Raw genomic sequence first — 12395 nt, 5'->3', positions numbered from 1 at the left:
AACTTGCTGGTGACTCTGTAGGTGGGATAACTGAGTGAATCCCTTTCCACATTCTGAGCAGGTGAATGGCCTCTCCCCAGTGTGAACTCGCTGGTGACTCTGTAGTTGGGATAAATAAGTAAATCCCTTCCCACAGACTGAGCAGGTGAATGGCTTCTCCCCAGTGTGAACCCGCTGGTGAGCCATTAGGTCAGATGACTGAGTGAATCCTTTCCCAGAAATTCAGCAAATGACCAGCCTCTGCCCAGTGTGGTGTAAACTGATTGGTGTCCACAGGTGGGAAGACCGACTGAACCCCTTCCCACACACAGAACAGGTGAATGGCCTTGCCCAGTGTGAATTTGCTGATGTACCTTCAATTGTGATAACCGAGTGAATCCATTCCCACTGTCTGAGCAGGTGAAAGGCCTTTCTCCTGTGTAAATTACAGGCGTGCCAGTTGGTCAAATGACCGAGTGAATCCTTCCCCACAGTCTCAGCAGGAAGGATGGTCAATTGGATCCCTTGCTCCACTTCTTAAATATCTCGACAGAGACAACAAAACTGGCATGCCATGTTTGAGCTTCCTGGAGACAAATTCCTTCTCATTTTTAACCTGTAAAAAGATTTACAAAATCCATCAATGGGTGTAGGACAACATTACAGATGAGATCACTTGAGTTGTCAAGGTGTGATCTGGTATCACACTGTTACAGTGAGGTTCAACGAAAGTTGGACAGAGAAATCATCTCCTGACTGGGCAGAGTGCTGGTATCTGGAATGACCATCAAATCCCTGATGCTCTTCCTGTCTCTATAAGAATGGGGCATTTCTGCCGTCTCCTGGCTCAGTTTCACTCTCTCCATTGGTATTATTCCCTGTTCCCACTGAGCTGCATGGGTTCCTCGCCCCACAGTAACTGAAACACTCTCACACAAATAGTTTTTCTTGACATGCAGCTGGGATCTTCTTTTTATGTATTATTAACTTAAAGAGCCACAGTTTTTAAAAAAATATATATATTTAATTGTGTTTTTAAGTAATTACAAGTGTGGAAAAAAATGTATATATCCCTTCCCTCCTCCCCTCTAACTTCCCTATATCAAAAGAAGAGGAAGTTAGAAAGAAAAAAAAAGAAAGTGCCTGGTTGTTGGAAGATCTCCACATACTCCATGGAGTTCTTAATAACTTTAGTATGTATATTTATTTCTTTCCCCAAGTAACCAATTGTTTCATCTTCAGAGCACCTATATATTTAGTCCTGTCTTTTGTAAATAAGGGCACCAAATTTTCAAAAATGTTTCATATTTATCTCTTAAATTATAAGTAATTTTCTCTAATGGAATACAGCCATAGATTTCTTTCTTCCAACAATCTATACTTAAATATGTATCCGATTTCCAAGTAACTGCAATAGCCTTTTTGGCTACTGCCAGTGCAATTTTTATGAATTCTTTCTGATATTTATTTAGTTTGAGTTTCGGTTTTACCCCTTCAATATCACCTCATAAAAGTAATATTGGATTATGAGGAAGTTGTATTCCCGTAATTTGTTCCAGTAAAATTCTTAAATTTGTCCAAAAAGGTTGAATTTTAGAACAAGACCATGTAGAATGTAAAAATGTACCAGTTTCTTGGTTACATCTGAAACACTGATCAGATAAACTTGGATTTAATTTATTTATTTTTTGTGGTGTAATATATAATTGATGTAGAAAGTTATATTGCACTAATCTTAACCGAACATTTATTGTATTTGTCATACTATCAAGACATATTCTTGACCAATTTGTTTCTTCAATTTTAATATTCAAATCACTTTCCCATTTTTGTCTTGACTTATGGACTCCTTGTTTAATTGCCTGTTTTTGAATCAGATTATACATACAAGATATAAATTTTTTAATACTTCCTTTTTGAATTAAAATTTCTATTTCATTAGATTTCGGCAATAACATTGTTTAACCTAGATTTTCTCTTATATAAGCCCCTAGTTGAAAGTAACAAAATAAAGTGTTACTTGATACTTTATATTTATTCTTTAATTGATCGAATGACATTAATATACCTCCTTCAAAACAATCTCCTATGTATCTAATCCCTTTTTGAAACCAATTATATAAAAGTTGATTGTCCATTGTAAAAGGAATAAGTCTATTTTGAATTAAAGATCTCTTTGCTTATAAAGATTTTTTTGTCTCATCATCAACATTTATCCTATTCCATAAATTAATCAAATGTTTTAATATAGAAGATTCTTTCTTTTCCCGTATCCATTTAGATTCCCATTTATATATAAAATCTTCTGGTACGTTTTCTCCTATTTTATCTAGTTCTATTCTAATCCATGCCGGTTTATCTTTCTCAAAAAAAGATGCAATAAATCTAAGTTGATTTGCTTTATAATAATTCTTAAAATTTGGAAGTTGTAACCCTCCTAGATCAAATTTCCATGTCAATTTTTCCAACGATATTCTTGACATCTTACCTTTCCAGAGAAACCTCCTCACATATTTGTTTAACTCTTGAAAAAACTTCTGGGGTAATTGTATTGGTAATGATTGAAATAAATATTGTAGTCTCGGGAATATATTCATTTTTATAGTATTTACTCTACCTACTAATGTTATTGGTAATGCCATCCATTTATCAAGATCTTCCTGAATTTTTTTCAACAGTGGTGAATAATTTAATTTGTATAAGTTTTTTATATCATTATCAACTCTTATACCTAAATATTTTATACCATTTGCCGGCCATCTAAATTGAGTTATTAATCAACATTGACTATAATCTCCATTAGTAAGAGGTAAAATTTCACTTTCATCCCAATTTACTTTATAACCTGATATTTTCCCATATTCTTCTAATCTATAAGATAATTTACATAATGAATGTAATGGATCTGTTAAATAAAGTAGAACATCATCAGCAAATAAATTAATCTTGTATGCTCCCTGATTAACTCTGAAACCCTTAATATCTGGGTCCATTCTAATTAATTCAGCTAATGGCTCTATTGCCAACACAAACAAAGCAGGTGATAATGGACAACCTTGCCTAGTTGATCTTGTTAACTGAAATGGTGTCGAAATTTGACCATTTGTCACTACTTTAGCTTTGGGATTAGTATTTAAGGTTTTAATCCATTTTATAAATGATGTTCCTAATCCATATTTTTCCAATACCTTAAATAAAAAATTCCATTCCAATCTTTCAAATGCTTTTTCTGCATCTAAAGCAACTGCCACACTCGTTTCCTCCCTCTTTTGCGCTAAATGGATTATACTAATTAACCGGGTTACATTATCTGCCAATTGTCTATTTTTGATAAATCCTGTTTGATCCATATGCACTAATTTTGATAAGCATTTAGATAATCTATTAGATAAGATTTTTGGTATTATTTTATAATCAGTATTTAATAAAGAAATAGGTCTATATGATGCTGGCTTTAAAAGGTCTCTATCTTTTTTTGGCAATACTATTAAAATAGCTGTTGAAAAAGATTCTGGAAGTCTATGCGTTCTATCCGCTTGATGTATTAACTCCATAAAGGGAGAAATTAATAAATCTTTAAACTTTTTATAAAATTCAGGTGGAAAACCATCTTCTCCTGGAGACTTATTACTTTGAAGTGATCCCAGAGCTTCTTCAACCTCCTTCACTGTAAAAGGCATACCTAATCCCTTCTGTTCTTCCGTATTTAATTTAAGTGCCACAGTTTTAACGCCATATGAAAAATTCCTGCTGAAATGACTGGTTGGTTCACACAGCTGTCAAAAGGGGTTAGAGTGAATGTTTGTATTATTTCAGGTTCTTGTCACAATCATAAAAAATTTCAACACAGAAACAGGCCCTTTGGGCCATCTAGTTTGTGCTGAACTATTTAAACAGCCCACTCCCACACCTCTACCATCCAGGTACCAACAGCGCTGAGTAGGCTACGGTCAATTATGGATAACTCTGAACATCCTCTACATAGCACCATCCAGAGACAGAGAAGCAGTTTCAGCGACAGGTTACTATCGATGCAATGCTCCTCAGACAGGATGAAGAGGTCAATACTCCCCAATGCCATTAGGCTTTACAATTCTACCGCCAGGACTTAAGAACTTTTTAAAGCTATTATTAATGCTTTTTGAGATGGTGATTTAGATGCATATCATATTTTTTTACTGAGTTAAGTATTGTATGTAATTAGTTTTGCTACAACAAGTGTATGGGACATTGGAAAAAAGTTGAATTTCCCCATGGGGATGAATAAAGTATCTATCTATCTATCTATCTATCTAAATGTTGAAATCGAGCTCGCATGCACCTCTTGTGCTGGCTGCTCATTCCACAGCCGGATAACCGTCTGTGTGAAGAAGTTTCCCCTCATGTTCCCCTTAACATTTCACCTTTCACCCTTAACCCACGGCCTCTGGTTGTCGTCCCACCCAATCTTCGTGGAAAAAGCCAGTTTGCATTAACACTATCTGTGCCTCCATATCACAATCAAATCTCCCCTCAATCTTCTGCATTCCAAGGAATAAAGTCCTGATTTGTTCAATCTTTCCTTATAACCCAAGTCCTCCAGACATGGCAACATCCTTGTGAATTTTCTCTGAAATCTCTGATCTTCTTTTACATCTTTCCAGTAGGTAGGTGACCAAAACTGCACACAATACTTCAAATTAGGCCTCACCAATGTCTTCTAGAAGTCAACATAACATCCATCTATTGTTATCAGTAATTTGGTTCATTAAAGGCAATGGGCTGAAATCATTCTTTCCATCCCTATCTACCACTTTCAGTGAATTAAGGACTTGTATGCCCAGGTCCCTTTCTTCCACAACACTCCTCCGTGCCCGACCAATCACTGTGAAAGACCTCCCTTGGTAGGTCATACCAAAGTGCAACAACTCACACTGGTCTGCATTAAATTCCATTTTCCATTTCTAAAACCATTTTCCCACCTGGTCCAGATCACACTGCAAGCCATGATAGTCTTCTCGGAGTCCGCTAAACCCCCAGTCTTGTTGTCATCCTCAAATTTGCTGATCCAGTTAACCACACTATCATCCAGATTACAGATATAGATGACAAACAACAACAGATCCAGATCTAAACATAGTCTAACAAGTTAACAGGTACATCCCCATCAATCCATTGTTCCTTTAACAAGGACAAAGGTCCCCTCACTCTACAACCAAATACAAGTTCAAATGGAGTAAATCCCAGTGATTATTGTACCAACTCTCTTACTGTGAACAAAAGCAAATGTATTCCTTCATCCCAGTCTTTTCCATTTTCAACACAATATGTCTTAATCATTGTTTTGAGGGCAGAATGAAATCTTTCCAAAGCCCCTTGTGATTCTGGATGGTATGCAAATGTTGTAATTTGTTTAGTTCCCAGTTCATAAACTACCTGCTGGAATAACCCAGATGTAAAATTACTTCCTTGATCAGACTGGATTTCATTCGGCAAACCAAATAAAGTAAAAAAAAACTTGGTAATAGCCTTCGCCAGTTTTACCTTTAATAATTCTGAGAGGTATTGCCTCTGGGAATCTGGATGCAGTACACATAATAGTTAGCAGATACTGATGGCCAGCTTTAGTCTTTGGCAAAGGGCCAGCACAATCCACTATACATTTTGAAGAGGATTCACCGAATGCTGGTTTAGACTACAGTGGGGCCACTGGGGTGACCTGATTAGGTTTACCCACAACTTAACAAGTGTGACAGGTTCTGCGAAAGGTCACAACATCTTTCCTCAAATTAGGCCAGTAACATTTTTTGATAATCCTGTTTAGTTTTATTCACTCCAAAATGTCGACGTAAGGGTATACTGTGGGCCAAAGTTAAAATTTCAGTCCTATAAACTTTAGGAACTACAACTTGGTGAAAAATTGCCCATTCCTCACTCGAAGGTACAGCAGGTGGCCTCCACTTCCTCATTATCACACCATCCTTGAGATAATACCCTACTGGCACTTTCTTAATCTCATCATCTGAGAAAGCTGTTTCTTTTTAAAGCTTCAATATCAGGGTCTTCGTTCTGTTCTGCTATAAACTCCTTCCTAGACAGGGATAAATCTTTCTCATCAGACTTACTACCTGAATCCTGTTGAAACAATGAAGGCAGAAAAGTCCCTGACTGGTCGTCATAACCTGCATCCCGATTTTGGCTATCATGGGTATCAGAATCATGCTGCACAGAACCGTCTGTGTCAGCAGACTGTTTAGCCATACTTCAAGTTACTGTGCAGGAAGGATAAATGTTAAAATCCATCTGTGGGTCGTCAGTGGTTGGGTTAGTTGTCAACTGCACTGCAGGAACAACTTTACCATCTGCCAGGTCATTCCCTAACAGCAAAGTAATATCTCCCACCGGTAAACTAGAGCATAATCTGATCTTAACAGGTCCCGAAACCAATCCTGACAGTAAAGTTACCTTGTGCAATGGCACGGAAACCATGCCGCCCCCAATGCCTTTAATAAGATTTACCTCAGCAGTGTCAGTCTCATCACCAAACTTTAGAACGCTGTCTAACGTACAGACAGACAGACATACTTTATTGATCCCAAGGGAAATTGGGTTTGGTTACAGCCGCACCAACCAAGAATAGTGAAGAAATATAGCAATATAAAACCATAAATAATTAAATAATAATAAGTTAATCATGCAAGTGGAAATAAGTCCAGGACCAGCCTATTGGCTCTGGGTGACTGACACTCCGAGGGAGGAGTTGTAAAGTTTGATGGCCAGAGGTAAGAATGACTTCCTATGACGCTCAGTGTTACATCTCGGTGGAATGAGTCTCTGGCTGAATGTACTCCTGTGTCTAACCAGGACATTATGGAGTGGATGGGAGTCATTGTCCAAGATGGCATGCAACTTGGACAGCATCCTCTTTTCAGACACCACCGTCAGAGAGTCCAGTTCCACCCCCACAACATCACTGGCCTTATGAGTTTGTTGATTCTGCTGGTGTCTGCTACCCTAGCCTGCTGCCCCAGCACACAACAGCAAATATTATAGCACTGGCCACCACAGCCTCCTAGAATGAGTGACTGAGGAGCCCCAGTAACTCGAAGAATTTTCACTGGTACCGGGGTTGACCTTTCATTTACTAATACAATCCCATCTGACATAAAATGTTCGAATCCTTTCTTAACTCAGACCTTAACTGAGCCTCAACAGAATGTTCAGAACTCTGTGGGTTTATAGGTGCTTCAACATAGGCATTTGGGACTGCCTCCTTTTCCTTTTTCTTCTTCAGGACAGAACAATTAGCCATCACATAACCAGCTTTCCTACAACAGTAACAAGTAAGACCAGAATATTTCTCCTTCAACTGCTTCCCTTCATCCTTACTCTTATCACTAGCCCAAACTTTAATTTCTGGTTTGCCCTGGTTATCCCTGCTACTCTTTTGGAAGCTCTTATTCGGGATAAACTTAACCTTAGGAGTTAAAGCAAACTCATCTGCTAATCTAGCAGACTCCTGCAAAGTGGCAGTATCCTTTTCATTTAAATATGTCTTTATGTCATCAGGGACGCACCTTTCGAATTCTTCAATTAAAACCAACTCTTTCTATCTGTAAAATCATCATTTATATTTTTATACATGCACCAGTGGTCAAAACACACAGACTTCTGAGAAGCAAATGCCAGATAAGTCTGATTCACAAATTTCCAAATTTTTTCCTGTGTGATTCTGGGACCAACTCGTAAGCTTTGAGCACAGCCTGTTTCACAATGTCACAATCAGCTGCATCATCAACTATCAAAGCAGAATAGGCCATGGCCTCCTCTACTATTAAGATGAAGCCACACTCAGGTTGGAGGAACAACACCTTATCTACCGGTAGCCTCCAACCTGATGGCGTGAACATTGACATTTCTAACTTCCGTTAACACCACTCCTCACTTTCTCACTCCATCCGTGATATATTTAGATTTTTTGTTCCCTCTTTCTCTGCCCATCACTCTGCCTGTTCTCCATCTCCCTCTGGTGCCCCCCTCCCCCTTTCTTTCTCCCTAGGCCTCCCGTCCCATGATGCTGTCCCTTCTCCAGTTTTGTATCCCTTTTGCCAATCACCTTTCCGGCTCTCAGCTTCACCCCACCCCCTCCGGTCTTCTATCTTTCACATTTCCCCCTTCCCCTCCTACTTTCAAATCTCTTACTATCTTTCCTTTCAGTTAGTCCTGATGAAGGGACTCGGCCCGAAACGTCGACAGTGCTTCTCCTTATAGATGCTGCCTGGCCTGCTGTGTTCCACCAGCATTTTGTGTGCGTTGCCCAAACTATTGAGCTCGGGGGAATCAAGGCTTAGAGTCTTGAGATGGTAAAGTAGGCAAGTTCAGTTTATCCACAGAATAGGTGATGAGAGAGATATTTGTAATCCAGGGTAAATGTTGAGAGAAGGCAATTATGTCAAATTCCTCAGGTTCCATGGTGGCAAAATGAGAGAACAGTCGCTGTAGATTTTATCTGTCATCATTCCAAAATCTCACATACTAATTATCACACAAAGTGACTTGTCACAAGGGGTATCATCTTCAAGTGAATTACCACACCACACCCAGGCAAGGGTTAACACATCAGCAGTCTTCACAGGATACCCCAAATCAGATCCACTCCTATGGATCAAACGAGGTGACAACCACACATTCGATGTACGGTGAATCGATGATTAATCCACCCTTGTGGGCATAGGAAAGTTCCAAACAGTGATCCTTGGCCATTAGTTCCCTGGTTTTCATCCTTCCATTTTACCTCTTTCATCGCCGTCTGACTCTTGAGTGTCTGTGTCCTCGCTTAAAACTAAACAAGCTGCAAATCAGACTGAATCACCTTAATATCTCTCTCTCAGAATGACAGCCTACAGCAAACGAAACCTAGCGATTCATAACAATGGCCACTCCCCATTGTGAACTGACTGGTGTGCCAGCAGTTGGGATGACTGAGTGAATGCTATCCCACATTCTGAGCAGGTGAATGGCTTCTCCTCGGTGTGAATGCGCCGATGTCTCTGTAGGCTGGATAAATAAATGAATCCCTTCCCACAGTCTGAGCAGGTGAACGGTTTCTCCCCAGTGTGAACTCGCTGGTGACTCTGTAGGGTGGATGACTGAGTGAATCCCTTCCCACAGACTGTGCAGGTGAACGGCTTCTCCCCAGTGTGAATTTGCAGATGTCTCTGTAGGCTGGATAAATGAGTGAATCTCTTCCTACAGACTGAGCAGATGAACGGCCTCTCCCCAGTGTGAACTCGCTGGTGACTCTGTAGGGTGGATGACTGAGTGAATCCCTTCCCACAGACTGAGCAGGTGAACGGCTTCTCCCCAGTGTGAATTTGCTGGTGTCTCTGTAGGGTGGATGAATCAGTGAATCTCTTCCCACAGACTGAACAGGTGAACGGCTTCTCCCCAGTGTGAACTCGCTGGTGTCTCTGTAGGGTGGATGACTGAGTGAATCTCTTCCCACATTCTGAGCAGGTGAACGGTTTCTCCCCAGTGTGAACTCGCTGGTGACTCTGTAGGGTGGATAACTGAGTGAATCTCTTCCCACAGACTGAGCAAGTGAATGGCTTCTCCCCAGTGTGAACTTGCTGATGTCTCTGTAGGGTGGATAACTCAGTGAATCCTTTCCCACATTCTGAGCAGGAGTACGGCCTCTCCCCAGTGTGAACTCGCTGATGACTTTGTAGGTTGGATAACTCAGTGAATCTCTTCCCACATTCTGAGCAGGTGAACGGCTTCTCCCCAGTGTGAACTCGCTGATGACTCTGTACGTTGGATAACTCAGTGAATCCCTTCCCACATTCTGAGCAGGTGAACGGCCTCTCCCCAGTGTGAACTCGCTGATGACTCTGGAGGTGGGATAACCGAGTGAATCTCTTCTTACAGACTGAGCAGGTGAATGGCCTCTCCCCAGTGTGAACTCGCTGATGTACCAGTAGGGTGGATGACTCAGTGAATCCCTTCCCACAGACTGAACAGGTGTACGGCTTCTCCCCAGTGTGAACTCGCTGATGTTTCCATAGCGTGGAAGAGTGAGTGAATCTCTTCTCACAGACTGAGCAGGTGTACAGCCGCTCCCTGGTGTGAACTTGCTGGTGAGCCATTAGGTCAGATGACTGAGTGAATCCTTTCCCAGAAGTTCAGCAGATGGCCAACCTCTGCCCGGTGTGGTGTGAACTGACTGGTGTGTCCACAGGAGGGAAGACCAACTGAATCCTTTCTCACACACAGAACAGATGAATGGCCTTGGCCAATGTGAACTTGTTGATGTACCTTCAATTGTGATAACTGAGTGAATCCACTCCCACTGTCTGAGCAGGTGAACAGCCTTTCTCCTGTGTAAAATGACAGTTGGTCAAATGAAGAACGGTTGATTGAATCCCTTGCCACATTTCTTAAACATCTAGACAGAGACAACAAAACTGGCATGCCATGTTTGAGATTCCTGGAGACAAATTCCTTCTCATTTTTAACCTGTAAAAAGATTTATAAAATCCATCAATGGGTGTAGGACAACATTACAGATGAGATTACTTGAGTTGCCAAGGTTTGATCTGTATCACACTGTTACAGTGAGGTTCTACCCAAGTTGGACAGAGAAATCATCTCCTGACTGGGCAGAGTGCTGGTATCTGGAAAGACCATCAATTCCCTGATGCTCTTCCTGTCTCTAAAAGAATGGGGCATTTCTGCTGTCTCCAATTTGTGCCTTGGCTCAGTTTGACTCTCTCCATTGGTATTATTCCCTGCTCCTGCTGAGCTGCATGGGTGCCTGGCCCCACAGTAACTGAAACAGTCTCACGCAAACAATCTTTCTTGACATGCAGCTGGGATCTTCTTTTATGTATTATTAACTTAAAGTGCCACAATTTTAAAGCCATATAAAAAATTCCTGCTAAAATGAATGGTTGGTCCACACAGCTGTTAAAAGATCTTAGAGTGAATTTTTGTAATATTTCAGGTTCTTGTAGAAAAGTACAACACAGAAACAGGCCCTTTGGGCCATCTAGCTTGTGCTGAACTATTTAAATTGCCCACTCCCATATCCCTACCATCCAGGTACCTATACGAACCTCTTAAATATTGAAATTGAGCTCACATGCACCACTCATGATGGCTGTTCATTCCACACCCGGATGACCGTCTGTGTGAAGAAGTTTCCCCTCATGTTCCCCTTAACATTTCACCTTTCACGCTTAACCCATGGCCACTGGTTGTAGTCCCACATCAATCAGTGGTAAAAGCCAGCTTGAATTTACACCTTCACTTTAGTTGAAAATACTCAACAGGCGCTTTCTAAATGGTCACCTATGTTGATGTCATTAACAGGTCGAATAAATGCTATAAAAATGGTTATTCTAATGAAATTTTTATATATATTTCAAGCAGTTGCCTCTTTTGTTCCAAAAACATTTTTTGATAAAATAGATTCTTTGATTTTATCTTAGGTTTGGAATAATAAAAGCTCTAGAGTAAATAAACTTTCATTACAAAAATCAAAAAAGATGGAGGACTGGCTTTACCAAACTTTAGATTTTATTATTGGGCAATTAATATTAGTTATATTACTTTTTGGATTTATGATACAGACGACCAAGATCACCCTTCATGGTTACAGTTGGAGGAAAATTCAGTAATGGGGTTTTCGTTAGCTTCTTTATTAGGAGCTCCTCTTCCGTTTTTGTTCTCCAGAATAGGTAGACAAGCTCTTAACCCTATTCTTAAACATACTTTAAAAATTTGGTTTCAATTTCGTAGATTTTTTTAATTAAATGATTCTTTACTTCCTAGTAATATTTATTCTAATTTCTTTTTTATACCATCAACTTTAGATAAGGCGTTTTTAACATGGAAAATTAAGGGAATTAAAACTTTTTTAGATTTGTTTTTACAAGACTGTTTAATGTCTTTCTCACAGTTAATGGATAAATATGATATCTCTAATACACATTTTTTCAGGTATTTACAGGTTAGGAATTTCTTACGCGATTTTTTACCGAATTACCCCTTGGCCTGCTCTTCAAATTTGGGTTATGTTATTTTTCAGTTTAAACCTTTTCAAAAACGATTAATAGCTATCATTTATACACAGTTAATGAATGCTCGCATGTCGCCTAATGATAGGGTTCAACGTACCTGGGAAGTAGAACTTCAATATTCACTTTCAAATAATCAATGGAGTAAAATTTATTATTTAGTCAATAGTTCATTTATCTGCGCACGACATATCTTAATTCAGTTTAAGATAGTACATAGATATGTCCAAAGATAAATTGGCGCATATATTTCTGAATATAAGCCCTATTTGTGACAGATGTAACACAGAAATGGCTACTTTAACTCATATGTTTTGGTCATGTGTAAGTTTAAATAATTTTTGGAGGGATGTGTTTGGA

At 39.6% G+C, this 12395-nt stretch overlaps 2 protein-coding genes and 1 long non-coding RNA gene across 3 annotated transcripts in view; 1 reads left to right on the top strand and 2 right to left on the bottom strand.

The window, feature by feature from the left end:
• LOC140722432 (uncharacterized) overlaps positions 1-12395 on the top strand; it is a 358127-nt gene that overhangs the window by 274229 nt on the left and 71503 nt on the right. The window lies entirely within an intron of this gene.
• The window catches only part of LOC140722450 (uncharacterized), a 48590-nt gene that overhangs the window by 32993 nt on the left and 3202 nt on the right, over positions 1-12395 (bottom strand). The window lies entirely within an intron of this gene.
• Positions 7935-10103, bottom strand: LOC140722407 (uncharacterized). Its single transcript, XM_073037160.1, has one exon. The coding sequence runs from the start codon at positions 10101-10103 to the stop codon at positions 8883-8885; it is 1221 nt and encodes a 406-aa protein (XP_072893261.1). The 3' UTR covers positions 7935-8882.

Source organism: Hemitrygon akajei, unplaced genomic scaffold, assembly GCF_048418815.1.
Source record: "Hemitrygon akajei unplaced genomic scaffold, sHemAka1.3 Scf000077, whole genome shotgun sequence".
Taxonomy (NCBI): Eukaryota; Metazoa; Chordata; class Chondrichthyes; order Myliobatiformes; family Dasyatidae; genus Hemitrygon; species Hemitrygon akajei.
This window is presented reverse-complemented; position numbering and strand designations above follow the sequence as displayed.

Bases quoted from the DNA above. Each gene is read 5' to 3' on its own strand.
- LOC140722407 (XM_073037160.1), bottom strand. From the start codon at position 10,103: ATGGCTCACCAGCAAGTTCACACCAGGGAGCGGCTGTACACCTGCTCA.